Genomic DNA, 22,566 nt, shown 5'->3' on the forward strand with positions numbered 1-22,566 from the left:
GTTATACCTTCTTATCAATGACCTTAAAAGTGGCTCACATGTGGTTGTGCACGTGGCATTGATCTTATCGCTTCTGTTAACTGACATTGTGTCAAAGTTGCTAACGAATTTGTTGAATGCAGTATAATAAAATACTGTATAAAAATAGTATTGTTCTTGACTACTTAAGCTCTAAACGCAATAAGTTCGTTTTATGTAAATTTTCAACACTTCCAGTGTACCCCTAAAAAATGTAATAAACAAATAACGGAAATGCTTTTTTTTTAATATTCAATTAAAACTGGACAATCTACACAAAATTTGGAATCGACCAGCGAAAGTGAAACGTTTCTAGCACTTGTGGTTTTCGAGATCTCATTGTCGAAAGGATTGGAGACAAACATATAAACCTAACATTTTCCTGTGCTCTCTACACAACTCATCATTCACACATGAGCATGAATCTCCTTGTCATTCCTCACAACATATGAACATGTTCCTTTACAGGCATAAATGAAAGAAATCTTTATAAAAATTAGCAAGGGATACCATAAAGAGGAGATTCTTTTCGATTGTTTTTTTCAATATCTCGCAAGGTTTACAAAATCTGAACCTCTTTCGATTGGAGTTTCTAATTCATCTATGATCAGTGTTTTCTTTCTTCTGGCATGTAGTATGTAATAAGCAAATGCATTACATACACAATTTATTATAATGTCAGTGATATATCATGTTCATTGGACAAAACACTAAAAACGATAAAAATTCGTCTTAGCCTGGAGCAATGGTTATCCTTCGTTTTTCATTATCATTTGGTTATGGAACAAACGCCTGATAGATACACAACCCCTGCACACATGTTGTGTTGGGATGTATAACTCACGGGAATTGATGCTTTTTTTTTTTAAATTTCATGACTTCCAGTGTGCCATTAAAATATAATAAAGAAATAACGACCACGTTTTTTTTTTTTTTTTTTTTTTTTTAATATTCAATTAGAACTGGACAATCTGCACAAAATTTGAAATCGACCAGCAAAAACGGCACGTTTCTAGCACTTGTGGTTTTCGAGAGCTCATTGTCGAAAGGATTGGAGACAAACATATAAATAGTATTTTAATATCTACCAAGTAGAAAGAGAAAAAACAAAAAGAAATACATTAGAAGAAAATATTGCTGAAATACTGCTGGAAATATCTTTATTCAAATTTAGTATTTAGATAGTAGGAACTGATCTTTAATAATGACATACGTCCGGTTGACCAGAAAATGAAGGTTGGCTACGCTATTCTAAATATCAACAATTGAAGTAACTTTCTACGCACAAATAAGAAAAACAATGTCCCATCGCTACCATGTATCATATGGCTATATATATAAGCATATGAGAAAGCGAAACATAGTATTGTTTTCATGTAAATTGTATACACGTAGAATTGTTTACAAGTCCTATATCCTCACAGAATAATTATCTTATATTATTGACGTAGCGTGGGTTTGGTTCTCATGATATAGTTTTTTGTTCTAATTAGTAAACAGAAGTATGGAACACTCCTTCTGATTCTCACATACAAGGTTATAGAAAGTCATGCTTCTTTAAGTACAAATTTTAGAACAATGAAATAGAACAACAAAATCTCCAGACGAGAATAGGCAAAATTTACTATCAATTAGCACCATGGTTGTATCTCAAGTAGACAAAATAGTCGACCCAACTTTGTTTTGTGGCTGAATTCATTTTTCGTGCGTAAATCAACTTTGGGACACAAGCCATTTATGATGGTCAAAATCGTTTATTTCAACCAACGAATTTTAACTTGTAATTTAATTATAATTTATAGTTGCTAATTCGTTCAGTTGCGATATCAAAACAGAAAAATCCTACGCAAAACAAAAAAAGTTACGCCTTCTATACACTATAGGATAGATTCCAGGAAATCTGAATGATTTGTCCTAGAGTCAAAATCTCAACGTGTGTGGCATCAGATCGCGTATCATTTCCTATTTATTGAACGATCCTATGAGATTTCTCTCATTTAGAGCACGCTCTATTTCGGAAAGAAAATTCGTAAGATTTCGATATAATGGCTCAACAATAGGGATTTTGCTTCCTCTACTTTGGAGGTCTGCGCACTTTATTTTACATTTTGATATACAGCACGTATACGGTATCATATTTTTAGTTTTTAATGCTTATTCTATTGTAGTTGCTAATGCTCTCATCGTTCGTGCGAACGGTCCTGGATTCGAGTCCCGGTGGGGACACACATTCCAAAATATGCAACATTTTTCTCAAGCCAGGTATCCTTAGTGAACTTTTTCAGGGTTTTTCTCGTTCACACAAGACAAATGCCAGGATAGTACCTAACATAAATACAGGTTCCAAGCTACTTTCTTCCTTCCCCATTTCCCCAGATAATGTGCTTGCTAAGACACGTCATGCTTCATGAATGATGAGGTTAAGGCCTTAGATGCCAAAAATGCCCAGAAACTTGCATAAATAAATAAATTAATCATTTGTAATGTGGTAATAAGTGCAACTATAATTTCTTGCACATGAATGAATGGCTCCGAAGACCACATGGTTGTTTGATTTCATTCATAGTCAGAGGAAAAAACAGTTCTTCATATTCAGTTAGCGTCTGTATCTACTTTGCACATGTTGATATTGAAATACTATATGTACAACGATTGAATAGTAATATGAAATTAATTTCATTCTATTAAAAGAAAGGAAGAATTAAACAATATTATGAACCCATCTGCATGCAACGTTTCTCCTTCGCTTGCCTTTTCTTTCCTTATTCAATTTCCTTTGGATTATAACTTATCACGTGGAAACACGTGATTTACAAGCTTTGTAATATCTGTTATATATGCTCATCATAAACAGAGGTCATGATACAGTGGGGCAGAAAGAAAAGATCTTGTTAGCTAGTTTGTTGATAATCTTTCAAACTCTTGTGGCCATGGACGAAGAAGATCTTCGAGAAGAAGTTCTGTCAAATGGGTGCGATTTTGAGTGTACTGTTAAGAAATTTTGGGTAAATATCAGTTAAGATTTGATCTTTCCTTTTTATCTTAAATTTTCATTGTCTCCAAACTGCCTCATACACTAATACACACTTATTTAGTTTCAAATGCGAAGTCTCAATATAGTTTCAATAATATAAAATGATACTGTAATTACTGGACTCCGAAAAGAGTAATCAAGGTTATTCCTGACGAAAGATTAAGATACAAAAGCAGTGACGTCAAGAGAACAAGTTAGGGGGTGATAAATTTGACAAGGACAATACTATTTTTCAACACTTATTGCCTTCCAAAGCATTCTTGTGCTTATAATGTACTGTCAAAGGTTAAAAATATTCATAACATTTGGAATTAGTATAAGTACAATATTTGTAATGAGACTGTGTTACAGATTTGTCTATCAAACGAACTACAAGATGTAAATGAACATTATCATTATTTACATCGAACGAACGAACAACAAGATCATTGTTTGGTCTATTGGCCGATAACAAGAACAAATTGTGTTTGTGCTTAAATTTTGAAATAGTTTGAGTAGAAAATGATTTTTTTTTTCAGGCAAATATAGGTTTTTCAAACTTTGAATGCAGATCTCGAATTCTTATGATCACAGATCCTTCTGTTTCCTTGGATAGCTCAGGTGTTTTAATAATGTATTTTTTGCACAGCTCCACATATTTTAGGTAATATTTTTTTTAATGCGAATATGCAGAGTCCAAAAGTCATATCTTAGATGTGAGAGTGTTTCAACCAGAAATCAACAACAAGAAAAACTTCTCTTTTTTTTTTTTGTCACAATTTAGGTGCTGTAGATTTAATAATTATGTTTAAGAAAAATTGATATAACCTATAATGGGGTGGTGGTGTAGTCCTGTAACCCAACTCTTGGAGGCGAAATTGTTTGGTGGGGAAAGGTCTATAGGCCTATTGTGAGGAGGTTTGTCTGTGAATCTTCCAACTGCACTAGATTGAAGCCTCGGTGGTGGTTCGGAGCCCATGTTAGTCCTTTAGAACCTCAGAGCTCCTCCGTGGCTAAGCGGTTAGCGTACGCGCCTTTGGCGTGGGAGGCCCGGGTTCGATTCCCGGCGGGAGCTCATGTGGTTCGGATTCCACGTTAATCAGTAGGTCCACGTCTCATATAGCCTCGCTGCTGAACGGGACGTTAAACTAAAAATCAACTCAACTCCTTTAGAACCTCAGCATTGCATAAGGAGCTTCGTGTAATATTAAAAGTTGCATAAGATTCATATTCGTTCTAATATTACAGTATAATGTTAACAACGGTCACGAGTGTATTTCAAGTGTGCATAATATGATTCGGTGAAGGAATTTTCAAAACAAAAATAACTTTCTTTTTTTTTTTTTTTTTTTAGGTTAAATGAACATTGTTCTGAATGATTGTCCCAGCGAGTCAGAATTGGGTCTGAATCCTCGAAATCCCTTATAATCAACGATAGTGTTATATTTTGTTCTTACGTCACATTTTGTTCTTTGTGTTTGCAACTGAAACTTGAAATACACAATACGAACACAAATTTTAAAATTAGCATTTCCTTTCGAAGGAAGTAGACATTGAAACTTTCGGCCTTTTTGCATATTTTTTTTTTCCTTTTTCTAAATATTATCTATTTAGATGCATCTTTTTTAAAATGAGTAGGATCTTGCGTATTCTTTATTCAAATGAGACAATATAATTTGTATTTTTCCACTATGTTAACGGAAAACTAGCTATGATTTTAAAAAAAGTGAAAATCTGTCACGTGAAGCCTTCTGGAAGACCTGTTAATCTTTAAATTCTAAAATTTCGTATCATACCTCATGGGGCTGAGCGAAATATCAGCGTATCGCGACACATCGGTTGGGAATCACTGCCTTATAGTGTCAAACGTAGTCACTTTCTTATTGGCTTAAAATGTGGATGCAATACTCAGTACACATACCCGTGAAGTAGACGCCAGATAGATACAAATAATCCTTGAAACACCCATATCTAATAGGGTTATTGCATACAATGAACATGCCTGCACTTACTGAATGACGATTTACTTATTTATTTATTTATTATTTAATATAAACTGAGCTTAATGGTTACGATGAGCAGTAATTATAATACTCCGTTGAATTTAATTCCTTACTGACATGTGAGTGAAGGTTATAAATGCTTTTACAAAATCACTTCAGAGTCGTTACGCTTTAGGTAAAGGTTAATGAGGAGAAAATGTTTATTTGACATACTCTTGGAGCGCTACGTCACAGCTTGGTTCTGCTAACTTCTGTCATATTTGCTCACTTAGCTAATAATAGTGGTTTTGAGAGCTGTTGAAATATTTAGTAACTTATTTTTAAAAATGGTTAAAGATCTTGGTTACCGCCGCCATCTTCGCTTTTTAGCCCATTGATTTGTGCGAGGAATTATTTTCCTGTTCTCTTTAAAATCAACTGGAATATTAATACTGTATTGTGATATTTTCTAAGTGTTAACGAAACCAATAACATCGAATATTTTAGCAAGTATAATTGAAATAAAGCCAGGCTTCTTGCTGCCTCGTCTCCCGAAGCGGGTGCATGGTTGATGGCGATACCTTCTCCGCCTTTAGGCCTTCATTTGTCAAATGAAAGCTTTCGAATTGCTGCAGCCTTACGTTTAGGCTTAGCAGTTTGTGAGCCTCATCGCTGTCCAGCTTGTGGGGATGAGGTTAACCAACGTGGCCTGCATGGCCTTTCATGCATGAAGAGCGCTGGTAGATTCGCCCGACATTCCTCGGTAAATGATATAATACTACGAGCCCTCAACACAGCTGGATTTCCTTCAATACGGGAACCTTCTGGTTGCTGTCGTTCGGATGGAAAGCGACCGGATGGGATGACACTGATTCCATGGATGAGAGGTAAATGTTTATTGTGGGACTGCACATGCGCTGATACATACGCTCATTCAAGTCTCCCTCTGTCAGTAATGAACGCTGGAGCTGTTGCTAATCGCAGAGAAGCTGAAAAGCAAAGAAAATACAACAACCTTCTCGAAAAGTTTGTTTTCACTCCAATCGCTATTGAAACAAGTGGTGCTTGGGGTGCAAGAAGTCTAGAATTCATTAGGGAGGTAGGAAGACGCATTTCTTGTGTTTCCGGCGAACTTCGCTCCACATCCTATCTAATACAGCGCATATCCATTTCTATCCAACGTGGTAACGTCTCGTCGGTCCTTGGCACTTTACCACCTGGCAAGGAACTGGATGAGGTGTTTATACTCTGAGAAGAACTGTCTTTGTAGAAGAACGTAATCAGAATCTAATTGCTTGATATTGTAAAGATTTTAAATATATTTGAGTTGACAGGAAAAAAAAAAAAAAAAAAAAATTATACCTTATATGAACAATCATCATAATTTTCTTACACCAGAAGTAAAAATCATGTGAGTAGTTAATTTTCTCATCCCAAGTTAACTCCAAATACAGTGAAGTGAAACGTTGACCACTATCAACTATATTAAATTGTGGCTAACTTACATAACTGGCCAACTTGAAGAAAATACATTTATTTTAAATCAAAACATATTATACTAGTAGATTGTAATTAGGTAAAGTGCTGCCAAAATGTCTTGAGCCGTGGCGAAAATGTGAACTAAAGCTCACCCTCGACACACCCACGCGTTGAGCCAATAAGGGTTCAGATGTTGCTAAGCGAGAGAGCCTCAGCAAAAGGGAGTGGAATTCCTTCAGCCGATAGCAGCGCTCGGAACGGAAGATTAGGTGTCAAGTCAATGTGGTATATTTATAGTATTTCTAATCCAATAATTAATTATTACTCACGTGTTAGTTCATATATTATATGAATCGTTCAGTTCCAAAACGGCTTATGTTCGTTTACAGTAAATCTCAGAAAACTTAGAAAAATGTAGGATTTGCATGTTTTGTAGAACTGGGAATACTTTAGTGTGTTCATATGAAAAACTTGAAGATCTTCAAATATTTCCAGCACTGCAAAACGCATCGATCCTACAGTTTTTCTCGGTTTTCTGGGATTTACAAGAGCCGTTTCGGAACTGGATGACTCATATGGTAAAATTATTTCTGCAATATAAAACCATTACATAGATGAAATTATTGGAGATTATCAGTGCTGATTTAGGGGAAATCGATCAACTATGATTAGATATTTACCACTTGACAAATATTCGAAAAGAAATTGAGATACAATGCCCCAGTACATCAATTATTCATTGATCTCAGAAAGGTCTATGACTTGGTTAGAAGGAAAACATTTTCACATCGACATTGGCTTAAAACAATGAGACGCGATGTCGCCATTAGTACTCAATTTTATTTTGACCAAAGATAGCAACCAGAGCCTAAAGCTTGATGGTTCTCATCAGCGTATGGTGTATGCTGATGATGTAAATCTGATAGGAGATGATATGAAAACAATAGAAATATATAGGGGGTCTACTGAGGTTTTGTTAAACATCTGCAGAGACATGATTTAGAAGTAAATACAGAGAAAACTAAATAGGTGAATATTTGCTGAGACCAGAATACTGTAAATTATTGATATATAAAAAAATATTATATAATGCTTTCGACAAAATAGGTACTTTCAGGTGTCTAGGATCAAATTAACAGACGAAAACCATATCCACGAATAAATTAAATGTCAACTGAAAGCACGAAATTATTGTTATAATTCAGTCCAAACATTTTCGTATTCGCGAATTCTGTAGAAGAACTTGAAGTTTAAAATATATAAAACGTTACGTATGCCTGTTCTGATGTATGATTGCAAAATACTGTCGCTTTCTTTGAGGGAAGAATGCAGATTCAAAGTATTTGAGAACAAAATTGTGAGTCGCATATTCGGGCTAAAGAGGAACGAGAATGGGAAATGGCGGAAACTTTATAACGAGGAACTGCGTAATTTATACCTTTTATCAAACTTATTAGGTTCTCAAATCTAAGAAGGTCAGGCAGGCAGATCATGTAACCATAGTAGATGAAAGTAGAAACGTCTTCAAAGTTTTAACTGGGAATCCAATTGTGAAAAGACTATTAGCAATACCTAGGCTCAGATGGAAGAACAATACTAACATTAATCTCACAGCAATAGGAATACAAAGTAGAAACTGGATCCCAGGCTAAGGACAGAAGCCACTGGAAAACATTTGTGAATGTAGCATTGACCCTCTGGGTTCCATACGTCATTTGCCATTCGCACATTATGATTTAAATACTGTAATTTGAAAACAATTAATTATCAACAAAAATCTAAGATACATTATTGTTTCATTCCTTCTGTCTATGACGACAGATGCAGATAAAATTGTCGTTCCAGGATATACTCTTTATATTACTCTAAGTAGTGGTACACCAACGTCGGCCTTCACTTATGAATTAACAAATATCCTAATAATGAGATTGTCTAGCAAACAGTGGGATGAAACAAGGATTCGCAGCTTAGTTTTATATTCATCTCTCTAACGGGATTGACCAGCAAGCAGTGGAAAGGGATAAGGGCTTGTGTTTATTATTATTATTATTATTATTATTATTATTATTATTATTATTATTATTATTATTATTATTATTATTATTATTATTTTGTATAATGGTGCCACGAGAGTTCTATTTCTTATGTGAGTTCAGGTAGGGACTATATACCCGTGAAAGTTGGAGATAACGCCATATGTAAATTGTTATAACACACAAGAAGCATGATTTTCTTTTTTGTATGCTACGAATTCCTTTCATTTTTCTTTTACAATGCAATCAGTTACTACATTGCCACTTATTTCCATATACGTGTCTTTATGTCTTTGAGCATATACGAGCACTAAGAAATTAAGTGTATGAGTCACGCTTAGAACACAAACAACAACAAGTACAATCTTCATCTTAACAGACGTTCCTCAAGTCAAAATCACCACATCTAAGATTCATGACAAAATTTATAGCAATCGTTAGTGCTACGTTAGTGCTGATTAGTGCTACACAAGCACAACGTTAGTACTCTACGTACGGAAAGGTATTATAGCAAATTAAAGTGGCGATTCTAGCTTGACGTTGTGAAAGGCACGTCAGACTGAAGAGTAAGATCTGCATTTAAATGTTGTATATTTGCATAGTAATATTTAAATTTATATATATATATAATCTCTTTCCAGCCTTAGAAAAAAGTTGATGTAATCAAACCCATCTGACTACTAGTGGATTGATGACCAGTGATTGGTTGTTGGTCTCACTGCACTAATATCCTACCGCAATATAATCCCTACTAAAATGATAATTTCAAATGAAAATATCCGAATTTATCCTGTACTTCGTGATAAACGCAATATATATAAAATATTTAACAACAAATGTAGCTTTATTTCAGCCTTACCTGTCCTTGGACATATAGTATTTACTGCGCATGCGTATGCGTTCGCGCGCCGACCCCACTCATTTGAAATTGTAGAATGCAGAGAGTTCCATGGCGAAAAAGTGTTACAATAATTCACCTTTCTCTTGTGTTATAAAACACAAAAGAGAACATCAGGAACAGAGGTAATCTCGTTTATATAATGATTTAAGAAAATATGTATTTTCAACATAACAGTAGTCAGTGTCAATGCATTAATTATATACCAATCAACAGAGCCTTACACTTTAGAAATTATGCGACGACAATAAGCTAGCAGAAGATTTTGCTGTTCATGTCCCTCGCTGCCGAAGCACGTGTAAGCCGTGGAGTAATACATTTCGCTTTGTTTACATCTACTTTGTTCTAAGGCTGGAAAGACTTTATATATATATATATATATATATATATATATATATGTGTGTGTGTGTGTGTGTGTGTGTGTGTGTGTTTTAATTATTTCAATATCTATCTCATAGATAATTATTTTAAGATTAAAAAGATTGAATGTAATTACAAGGGAGATGACTTAACACCTATTAGTTTTAGTGAGTTATACATGAATAATACGAGTTTCATGTTAAACATATATGAATAAATACAAATTACAAAGTTATTTTAGAAGTAAATAAAGGTAGCATTAGAATAATAAACTGGGAATTGAGCTAGGAAAAAACTGAAGATAGAAATTATCTTAGAAATATTAGCAAACGCAGAATCTCGAAGCTGGAACAATAAAGTGTTAAGTAGTGCTACAAACACAACGTTTGTGCTCTTATGTACGGAAAGTTGTTAACAAAATTAAACTGGGGAATCTAATAGCTTGAGGTAAAGAAAAATTGCCACTTTTATACATATATAAGCATTGCAGAAACTGAAAGTGCTATCAATCGTTATTACTACCTTAGCTCTGGTTAGTGCTATAAGCACAACATTAGTGATTCTACACACGGAAAGTCATTAACAAATGAATGTAGTTCTACTGGTTTGACGTAATGGCTACTTTTACGTATAAACTTTGTGGAAAACAAAAAGTCTCAATCGTGAGTAATTGTTATTTTTTTTTTAATTTTTAATTGTTAATTACTTTACATGTGTAGGAACAATAACGTTGTACTTGTAGAACTAACGTAGCACTAACGATTGACACCCTTTTTTTTCGGCAAAAGTTACTTTTAGAAGTTGCTATTTTGGCTTGACGTTAAGCCAGAATCACTACTTTAATTTGTTAATAATTTCCTGTACATAAGAGAACTAACATTCTGCCTGTAGCACTACCAGCATTAGATCCTAACATAACACTAATGATTGACATAGTTCTCAATATCGACAAAGCTTATTTGTAAAAATGACGATTTTGGCTTAACACAAGGCAGAATCGCCACTTTAATTTGTTAATAACTTCCTGTACATAGGAGCATTAACGGTGTACCTATATCACCTACCAGCACTAACGATTGCTATAAGTTTGCTTATGATTTTGAAATATGGTGATTTTCACTACCAAACTTTCTTTGTAGTTTTCTTTTTAACCCATTTCATGCCATAATTTTTCTACTGCGTATATTTGATTGCATGTTACATATTTTCTTATGCATGGAACACATACTCAAAAAACGAAGAGTTTGGTTGTGTGTACCGGGGTACGTCCGGTACAGTCTGTCCTATATATAGGACATTGGCCATTTAGGTTGATAATTTTTAAAAAGTAAAAATTATACCTGATTCCGACTCATGGTCAGTTTTATTAAACTTCTATTGTTGCAAGACTACATACTGGCACATTATGTTCTAAAATCAATACACAGCATTTTTACATTAGCGATTATAATCATCAAAGCATGACACTGTACAAAAACCAACATTACATTGATGGTTCTATGTTACCGGTTTCTTCGGTTTTGCATCTGTTTTGCTTTTTTTCGTGATTTCGTATTAACGTATGTTTGCTTACTTTTCGTGTCTGAACACTTTCTACAGAGTCCCTGTGTCCTGGGTGAACTCTTGTTGGTGGAGACGACGAGAGTAATGGCATAGTAATACATGCTAAAGGCCCACCTCTTGCTAATTCACGTTGTAAATTTATCCATATTGTATTTTAGATTAAAAACCAACTATGTATTTTATAATTAGGCTACTGCATACATAAAGTTTACTTAGTATATTTAGTCAGAATTGAAATATCTTAAAAACCGGCAGGTCAAGTGTCCAGTGTCCAGGTCAAGTGTCCAGTGAACACTAGAAAAACAAGGCCTTTATATCAAAATATTTTATATTGTGGATTTAAACAATAATAAAACCAGAAATAATAATATTTGAAGAGTACCGGTATAAAATAAATGCTTACCTTAGATTTCTTCGTTCTTTCCATGTTTTTATTCATACGACAAGTCAATCTTGATCAACAGTAAAAATTTCAGCTATTTCAGGTATTATATAATAAGTGAATAAAGTTTTTTTTCATTAATGCGGACGTTATCAGTAGCCGCTCATTAATTCCCAGAGGGGGATTACATATAATAAGTGAATTATCACTTTAATGGTGCATATTTTTGATTATTATTATTAACATAAAGCAGAATGGACAATTAAAATAATATTTTTCAGTGCGAATATTTGGTACGCGGAAGGTGAAAGAATAGTCAAAGAATTTAAAAATAAAAAATAACCTGAGGCCGGGTTGTATGAACTGGAGAATAAACTTTCCCACAACAAGTTATAACATAACATCTAGCTGACCTCCATATGTGCTTCTGTAATCTAATTTATTGTTTACAAAAAAAAAGTTAAAAACAAAATATCTGGTAATGTTCTGGTGGACAAATACACAAATTTTTCAAAACTAAACAAAAAACAAAAATAACCAACACTTTATATTTGTATACATAACAATAATATTTATTTAAAAAAAAACTAATTTTTAACTGGTCTAAAATTCAAAAATATAGTGCCAACTAGTTGTAACAAACAAGGACGATGGTACATATAAAAAGTAAAACTTCTGAAGCAAATCTATCATTCAACAATCATTCATTCAGCTTCCACCATTTTGAATCCACTTCGTTCCGGTCAAAATTTCAACATAAAGTCTCTAAGTAGCTGTCGTCAAAACATTAAGTATAAACTAAAAAAAAAAACTTATGTATGGTATTATATAATAGGTTAATATTATATATTAACAATTTACACGTTTTATAGTAATTGTATGCTTCTTTCTTTTCGTGTTTTATTTATGTATTTAACGTATGTGTAATTGTTTCTTTTATTCTAAATATTAATTAATTACATTATTCATTCTTATTAGTAGTAATTGCATGACTTGGCCTAACTTTGGACTTTGACCCCGACCTTTATGACGTCATAGGTCAAAGGTCAATGACCTTGGCCCGGGGTCAATGACCTAGGGGTACCTAGGACCACCCCCTCTAAATTTTGGCAGGGGTACCATGGCCCACCCCCTAAATTTTGGCAGGGGTACATAGGACCACCACCCCTTAAATTTTGGAAATTGCCAAATCTAAAAATTTGGTGTGGTAGCCTAGGACCATAGTATGTACCTCTATCAGTATTGGGTGTCTATGTCGTTCCCTTTCATGGGTAAAAAATTGCCAAAAATTCAAATTTCGGAGGTTTTTGACCTAATTTATCCCCTTTGATGAGGTGTTATTACCCTATATAGTTATATGGGCGTATACAGGGGTCCATTACCTTTCATAAGACATGGGTATATTAATGCACCCCTTTAAATTTTTGGGAGGGGTACCTTGGCCCACCCCTTCAATTTTGGAAATTGCCCAATTTCAACATTGGGTATTATAGTATAGAACCCTAATATGTACTATGATAAATTTGGGTGGTCCACCTCATTCCCTTTTAGGGGTACATAGGACCACCACCCTTAAATTTTGGAAATTGCCAAATCTAAAAATTTGGTGTGGTAGCCTAGGACCATAGTATGTACCTCTATCAGTATTGGGTGTCTATGTCGTTCCCTTTCATGGGTAAAAAATTGCCAAAAATTTAAATTTCGGGGTTTTTTGACGTAATTTATCCCCTTTGATGAGGTATTATTACCCTATATAGTTATATGGACGTATACAGGGGTCTATTACTTTTCATAACATATGGGTATATTAATGCACCCCTTGAAAAATTTGGGAGGGGTACCTTGGCCCACCCCTTAAATTTTGGAAACTGACCAATTTAAACATTGGGTATTATAGTACAGGACCCTAATATGTATCATGATAAATTTGGGCGGTCCACCTCGTTTCCTTCCAGGGGCACAAAATTGCCAAAATATAAACGTAAGCAATACGTTATACCACGTGTTTGATTTCTGGTCGATTTTATTCCCTTTGATGAGATGTTATTACCTTATATGGTTATATGGTCATGTATAGGGGTCCATTACCTTTCATAAGATATCGGTATATTTGTACACTCCTTTAAAAATTTGGCAGGGGTACTTTGGCCCACCCCTTAAATTTTGGAAATTGCCCAATTTAAACATTTGGTATTATAGTACCGGACCTTAACATGTATTATGATAAATTTGGGTGTTCCACCTCGTTCCCTTTTAGGGGTACAAAATTGTCAAAATATAAACGTAAGCAATACGTTGTACCACGTGTTTGGTCTTTTGGCCCAATTTATCCTCTTGGATGAGGTTCTATTACCTTATATGGTTATATGGTTATGTATAGGGGTCTATTCCCTATCATAAGACATAGGTACATTTGTGCACTCCTTTAAAAATTTGGGAGGGGTACTTTGGCCCACCCCTTAAATTTTGGAAATTGCTCAATTTAAACATTTGGTATTATAGTACCGGACCTTAACATGTATTATTATGATAAATTTGGGTGTTCCACCTCGTTCCCTTTTAGGGGTACAAAATTGTCAAAATATAAACGTAAGCAATACGTTGTACCACGTGTTTGGTCTTTTGGCCCAATTTATCCTCTTGGATGAGGTTCTATTACCTTATGTGGTTATATGGTTATGTATAGGGGTCTATTCCCTATCATAAGACATAGGTACATTTGTGCACTCCTTTAAAATTTTTGGGAGGGGTACTTTGGCCCACCCCTTAAATTTTAGAAATTGCTCATTTTATATATTTGGTATTATAGTACCGGACCTTAACATGTATTATTATGATAAATTTGGGTGTTCCACCTCGTTCCCTTTTAGGGGTACGAAATTGCCAAATTTTAGTACAACCATGTGTTTGGTCTTTTGGCCCAATTTATCCTCTTGGATGAGGTCCTATTACCTTATATGGTTATATGGTCATGTATAGGGGTCCATTACCTATCATAAGACATAGGTACATTTGTGCACTCTTTAAATTTTTTTTGGGAGGGGTACTTTGGCCCACCCCTTAAATTTTGGAAATTGCTCATTTTATATATTTGGTATTATAGTACTGGACCCTAACATGTATTATGATAAATTTGGGTAGTTCACCTTGTTCCCTTAAATGCGTAAAAAAAAATTGCCAAATTTTACTACAACCACGTGTTTGGTATTTTGGTTCACCCCTTGGATGAGGTCCTATTACCTTATATGATTATATGGTTATGTATATTGGTCCATTCCCTATTATAAGACATGGGTATATTGATGCACCCTTTAAAAAATTTGGGAGGGGTATCTTGACTCATCCACTCAGTTTTAGAAATTGATTAATATAAGCATTTGGTATCTTCGTACAGGTCTTCAATATGTACCACTATAAATTTGGATGGTCCACATCGTTCCCTTTCATGGGTAAAGAACTACCAAAAATCAAATTTCGGATGTTATTGACCCCTATTTAATACGTTATATGGTTTATTACCTCTATATGTTTATGTTCTCTTTTAAATTTGGGAATTATCAAATAACAAAATTCGGTAAACGTTTTCTAGGACCCATTGGTATTCCTCTTATGGCCAAATATTCAAAATTTAAAGGTTATTGACCGGCTTTATTATTGAATAAGTACAGGATTTATTACTTTTTCATAAGACACAGGTGTATTTGTGTACCAATCTTAAATTTTGGGAGGGGTACATTTCTTATTGTCATATCAATAATTGGTAATTGTTCTTTGGGTAAATCATTGTGATCACGTGATCAGTTATTGACCTATGATGGGATTAGGAGTCCAGGACATTGGTACATTTAAACTTTGTAGGATAATTTGAGAATGCGTCATTGGTATTGATTATTCCCCGCCAAATATAAACGTAAGCAATACGATGTACCACGTGATTGACCTTGATGAGGTAGTGTACAGGGATACATAGCTATCCTTATTGAATCTTATGACTCATAGTCTTAAGGGAATACATGCTACAACACTGGCAAAGTTATTGTTAATGCAATTTCATTGGTTGATCACTATCTTTCGTGCAATCTGATTGGTTGATCACTATCTTTCGTGCAATCTGATTGGTTGCTGATTTTCAAATCTTTGCTGTATTCAGTTTTAAGTTTTGTTGTTTGAAATTTTTTTGTTTCGAAATTTTTTGTTTGAAACTTTGGTTTGAAATTTTTTCGTTTGAAATTTTTAGTTTGAAAATTTTGTTTCTAGTTTTGTTTAAAAAAATTTTTGTTTGAAATTTTTGTTTCAGAATTTTGTTTGAAAATTTTTGTTTCAAAATTTTTTGTTTGAAAATTTTTTTGTTTGAAATTTTTCTGTTTAAAATTTTGTTTGAACATTTTTGTTTCGAAATTTTTGTTTGGAAAATTTTGGTTTCAAATTTTTAAGTTTATGCACTCATTAGTGAAGAACTGGAACTGCTTAGAAGAAGATTTGGTTTGAATTTTTTTCTTTGAAAATTTGTTTTGAAATTTTTCGTTTCCAAATTTTTTTGTTTCGAAAGTTTTGTTTCAAAGATTTTTGTTTAAAAGTTTGTGCACGAGTGCAATAGTACACGTCAGAACATAGGGTTGTACTTGAAATGAAAAAAACACAATTCATTGAAATGGATCATTTTATTACACTCCACATACATCCATAGCAGATAGTGGTTCTGGATATTGTCGATACAATGTATTTTGAACTTCTTGCACTAGTTTGTCTTTAGCATATAATTTTAATTCCAATTGAAGTCTTTTAAGGTCTATTGCAATATCAATTGGTGGAAACTCAATGTCCATTTGATCACAAATAAACTGTTTATCAATACAGGTATGCACCCACGAACGATGTTGACAACCATCACAATATCTAGATACATGTTGTACAATATGCATAACACATTTTTCAAAATAGTACTTTTTCAGGAATATACTTGTTTTGTTACACACTTCCACTGCATGTTTCACACACTGAAATACGCTGATGAATTTGTTCCATTCTGTTTGCGTTAGATACACCATGTTGCGATGGACATGGAATGTACTCTTTTTACGTAACAGCACCATCTTCTCTTCGAGGACTGTACGCAGCACCACTTCATGATTTGAGCCTAATGATTTGACTATGGTCACATTTAGCTCATCATGAAAATAATCGTTCATTTGGTCGATTCGTGAACATAATATTTGCCATTCTTCACAGGTCAGTTGTACACCAAATTGTTCTGCTTTGCCCAATCGAATCACTGGTTCAAATGTTCTAGCACTGATACCAATCATCACATGTTTTGTTTGAAATATATTTATTGGATAATAGCTTGCGAAGATGAACTCTTTATCGTTAGAAGTACACATCTTTCCTCCTGAAAAGCACTTGCTCAAATGATTTCGTGGGATGACACTGTATTTGCTGGTTTATAGTTATTGCTGACGTCATTGGTAAGGAATGTGCTGACGTTTGAATTCATGATTTCATCACAGTTGCTGACGTCATGCCGACCAACCAAATTCATACAACTATGTCTGATGTGCTGACGTTTGAATTCATGATTTCATCACAGTGGCTGACGAATCTGGCTGTGTACTAAATTCAAGTTGATGACTTCGACCCAAGAATCCTTTGTAACATAAAGATACAGATCCAGTATTTAAGAAACACAGCAGTTCTCCTTGTTTTGATGCTTCCATGGGTAAATATCTTGCTGGTAAAATTATATTCTTATCATTTTCAAGCTTCACTACGATTCTTAATCCAAACTTTGTAGGGATCATTTGGCTAGCTAAGATTCTATAAGGTATATTCTGTTGTAAATCAGTAATCTTGGTAAATGATTTCATCACATCACGTGTGTTTAGAAACTGCAGACAAGTAGCCATGATGACGTTATCATGAATACTAACTCGAACGATACTTATATATGATGCAAAACTGATGACGTTGCATTATCGTGTTCTGACGTGTACTATTGCACCACAATGTTGCCAGAGGTTTTTATTCTAAACAGTTCCGGTTCTTTACTAATGAGTGCACAAACTTTTAAAAATGTCAAACCAAACTTTGAAACAAAAATCTTTGAAACAAAATTTTGAAACGAAAAAATTCAAACGAAAAAAATTCAAACAAAATTTTGAAGCAAAAAATTTTCAAAGAAAATTTTGAAACAAAAAATTTGGAAACGAAAAAATTTCAACAAAATTTCGAAACAAAAAATTTCAAACAAAAAATTTGGAAACGAAAAATTTCAAACAAAAAATTTTAAACAAAATTTTCGAACAAAAATTTTCAAACAAAAAATTTCAAACGAAAAAATTTGGAAACGAAAAATTCAAACAAAAATTTTAAACAATATTTTGAAACGAAAAAATTTTAAAAAATTTCAAACGAAAAATTTTTAAACAAAAAAATTTTGAAACAAATTTCAAACAAAATTTTGAAACAAAAAATTTAAACAAAAATTTGAAAGCAAGAAGTTTCAAACAAAAAATTTTCAAACAAAAAAAATTTCAAACTAAAAATTTTACGTTTCACGGTTAACCGTCAAACTTTATCCGGTTTTTTAACTATTCGATTAACAAATAAACGGTTTTGATCATATTTATCAGTGAGTGCAAAATGTTGAACGAAACCAAGATTTTTAAATGTTAAACAAAACTTAAAACTGAATACAGCAAAGATTTGAAAATCATCAACCAATCAGATTGCACGAAAGATAGTGATCAACCAATCAGATTGCAGGAAAGATAGTGATCAACCAATCAAATTGCATTAACAATAACTTTGCCAGTGTTGTAGCATGTATTGCCTTTCGTCTATGAGTCATAAGATTCAATAAGGTTAGCTATCAGATTTCAAATCAATCACCACCAATGATCTTAGACTATGAGCTGTGACTAAAGTTCAATGTATTGTTTCAAATTTCGCACCTTATGTTAAAATTCTGTTTATCACCATTCCCAAATTTAAAGAATACTTCTCTTGATATACCTAAGTCTTAGAGTTAATCATATCATTATATGTTCAATAAGGTCAATAATGTCCGTCAATTGTTTACCTGAGTAGAACCAACTGTTTTCTAGAAGTGTGTGTGTACTCAAACTTAAGAAGTACCACAACAAAGGAAATGAATCCCTGTACACTACCTCATCAAGGACAATCACGTGGTACAACGTCTTGCTTACGTTTATATTTGGCGGGAATAATCAAAACCAATGACGCATTATCAAATTATCCTACAAAGTTTCAATGTACCAATGTCCTGGACTACTAATCCCATCATAGGTCAATAACCGATCACGTGATCATAATGATTTACCCAATGAATGAGATACTATCCAATTACCAATTATTGATACGACAATAAGAAATGTACCCCTTCCAAAATTTAAGATTGGTACACAAATACACCTGTGTCTTATGAAAAAAGTAATAAATCCTGTACTTATTCAATAATAAAGCCGGTCAATAACATTTAAATTTTGAATATTTGGCCATAAGAGGAACACCAATGGGTCCTAGAAAACGTTTACCGAATTTTGTTATTTGATAATTCCCAAATTTAAAAGGGAACATAAACATATAAAGGTAATAAACCATATAACATGCTAAATAGGGGTCAATAACCTCCAAAATTTGATTTTTGGTAGTTCTTTACCTATGAAAAGGGAACGATGTGGACCATCCAAATTTATAGTGGTACATATTGAAGTCCTGTACTATGACACCAAATGCTTATATTAAACAATTTCTAAAACCGAGTGGATGAGCCAAAATACCCCTCCCAAATTTTTAAAGGATGCATCAATGTACCCATATCTTATGATAGGAAATGAACCTATATACATGACTATATAACCATATAAGGTAATAAGACCTCATCAAATGGGGAGAAATTGGGCCAAAAAACCAAACACGTGATACAACATATTGCTTATCTTTATATTTTGGCAATTTTTTTTTACTCATGAAAGGGAACAAGGTGGACCACCCAAATTTATCATAATACATGTTAGGGTCCAGTACTATAATACCAAATATATAAAATGAGCAATTTCCAAAATTAAAGGGATTGGCTGTGGTACACCTCCCAAAAATTTAAAGTGGTGCATCAATGTACCTATGTCTTATGATAGAAAATGGACCCTATACATGACCATATAATCATATTAGGTAATAGGACCTCATCCAAGAGGATAAATTGGGCCAAAAGACCAAACACGTGGTTGTACTAAAATTTGGCAATGTCGTACCCATGAAAGGGAACGAGATGGACCACCCAAATTTATCATAATAATACATGTTAAGGTCCGGTACTATTATACCAAATGTTTAAATTGGGCAATTTCCAAAATAAAGAGGTGGGCCAAGGTACTCCTCCCGGGGTGCATCAATATACCCATGTCTTATAATAGGGAATGGACCAATATACATAACCATATAATCATATAAGGTAATAGGACCTCATCCAAGGGGATAAATTGGACCAAAATACCAAACAGGTGGTTGTACTAAAATTTGGCAATTTCGTACCCCTAAAAGGGAACGAGATGAACCACTCAAATTTATCATAATAATACATGTTAGGTTCCAGTACTATAATACCAAATATATAAAATGAGCAATTTCTAAAATTTAAGGGGTGGGCCAAAGTACCCCTCCCAAATTTTTTAAAGGATTGCACAAATGTACCTATGTCTTATGATAGGGAATAGACCCCTATACATAACCATATAAGGTAATAGAACCTCATCCAAGAGAATAAATTGGTCCAAAAGACCAAACACGTGGTACAACGTATTGCTTACGTTTATATTTTGACAATTTTGTACCCCTAAAAGGGAACGAGGTGGACCACCCAAATTTATCATAATACATGTTAGGGTCCGGTACTATAATACCAAATGTTTAAATTGGGCAATTTCCAAAATTTAAGGGGTGGGCCAAAGTACCCCTCTCAAATTTTTAAAGGAGTGTACAAATATACCGATATCTTATGAAAGGTAATGGACCCCTATACATGACCATATAACCATATAAGGTAATAACATCTCATCAAAGGGGATAAAATCGACCAAAAACCAAACACGTGGTATAACGTATTGCTTACGTTTATATTTTGGCAATTTTGTACCCCTGGAAGAAAACGATGTAGACCGCCCAAATTTATCATGATACATATTAGGGTCCTGTACTATAATACCCAATGTTTAAATTGGGCAATTTCCAAAATTTAAGGGGTGGGCCAAGGTACCCCTCCCAAATTTTTCAACTGGTGCATTAATATACCCATATGTTATGAAAGGTAATGGACCCCTGTATACGCCCATATAACCATATAGGGTAATAATACCTCATCAAAGGGGATAAATTAGGTCAAAAAAACCCGAAATTTAAATTTTTGGCAATTTTTTACCCATGAAAGGGAACGACATAGACACCCAATACTGATAGAGGTACATACTATGGTCCTAGGCTACCACACCAAATTTTTAGATTTGGCAATTTCCAAAATTTAAGGGGGGGGTCCTATGTACCCCTAAAAGGGAATGAGGTGGACCACCCAAATTTATCATAGTACATATTAGGGTCCTGTACTATAATACCCAATGTTGAAGTTGGGCAATTTCCAAAATTGAAGGGGTGGGCCAAGATACCCCTCCCAAAAATTTAAAGGGGTGCATTAATATACCCATGTCTTATGAAAGGTAATGAACCCCTGTATACGCCCATATAACTATATAGGGTAATAACACCTCATCAAAGGGGATAAATTAGGTCAAAAACCCCCGAAATTTGAATTTTTGGCAATTTTTTACCCATAAAAGGGAACGACATAGACCCCCAATACGGATAGAGGTACATACTATGGTCCTAGGCTACCATACCAAATTTTTAGATTTGGCAATTTCCAAAATTTAAGGGGGGTGGTCCTATGTACCCCTGTCAAAATTTAGGGGGTGGGCCAAGGTACCCCTGCCAAAATTTAGAGGGGGTGGTCCTAGGTGCCCCTAGGTCATTGACCCCGGCCAGGGACCATGGGTCCTGAGGCAGGGACCCAGGGGCCAAAAAGTTAGGCAAAGTAACGCAATTACTACTTTATTATTATTTTTATTCAATCTCTTTTATTCTACTATCTGTCATATCTAAATAAAATGTCATGGATCATTTGAATAAGGTTCTCCATGTAACAAGCAATGTACTATAATCTCACTACATTTCCCGTTCCATTATTGTGGTATACTAATACACTTTACCCATTACACCGTTATAAATCATTTTTATTTATTATATTCTTTATATGTGTTATGGCTCCCCGGCGGGGAATCGAACCCCGGTCTCCCGCGTAACAGGCGGGGATACTTAGAGAAGCTGAATGAATGATTATTGAATGATAGATTTGCTTTAGAAGTTTTACTTTTTATACGCACCATCGTCCTTGTTTGTTACAACTAGTTGGCACTATATTTTTGAAATTTACACCAGTTATAAAACAGTTTTTTTAATAAATATTATTATGTATACAAATATAGTGTTGGTTATTTTTGTTTTTTTGTTTAGTTTTGGAAAATTTTTGTATTTGTTCACCAGAACATTACCAGATATTTTGTTTTTAACTTTTTTGCAAACAATAGATTAGATTACAGAAGCACATATCGAGGTCAGCTAGATGTTATGTTATAGCTTGTTGCGGAAAAGTTTATTCTCCAGTTCACAAAACCTTGACCTCACGTTATTTTTATTTTTAAATGCTTTGACTATTCTTTCACCTTCCACGTATGAAATATTCCACAAAAAATATTATTTTAATTGTCCAT

At 33.9% G+C, this 22,566-nt stretch overlaps 1 protein-coding gene across 1 annotated transcript in view; it reads left to right on the forward strand.

Annotated features, from left to right (window-relative positions):
• The first annotated feature begins 2,879 nt into the window (after positions 1-2,879).
• The window catches only part of LOC145694688 (transmembrane protein 120 homolog), a 64,128-nt gene continuing 44,441 nt past the window's right edge, over positions 2,880-22,566 (forward strand). The window contains exon 1 of the mRNA XM_081771194.1: positions 2,880-3,023. Within this exon, the coding sequence (XP_081627320.1) occupies positions 2,949-3,023 (75 nt within the window). The 5' untranslated portion in view covers positions 2,880-2,948. The remainder of the gene's footprint in view (positions 3,024-22,566) is intronic.

The sequence above is a fragment of the Thermobia domestica genome, chromosome 9 (assembly GCF_964235325.1).
Source record: "Thermobia domestica chromosome 9, izTheDome1.hap1.1, whole genome shotgun sequence".
Taxonomy (NCBI): domain Eukaryota; kingdom Metazoa; phylum Arthropoda; class Insecta; order Zygentoma; family Lepismatidae; genus Thermobia; species Thermobia domestica.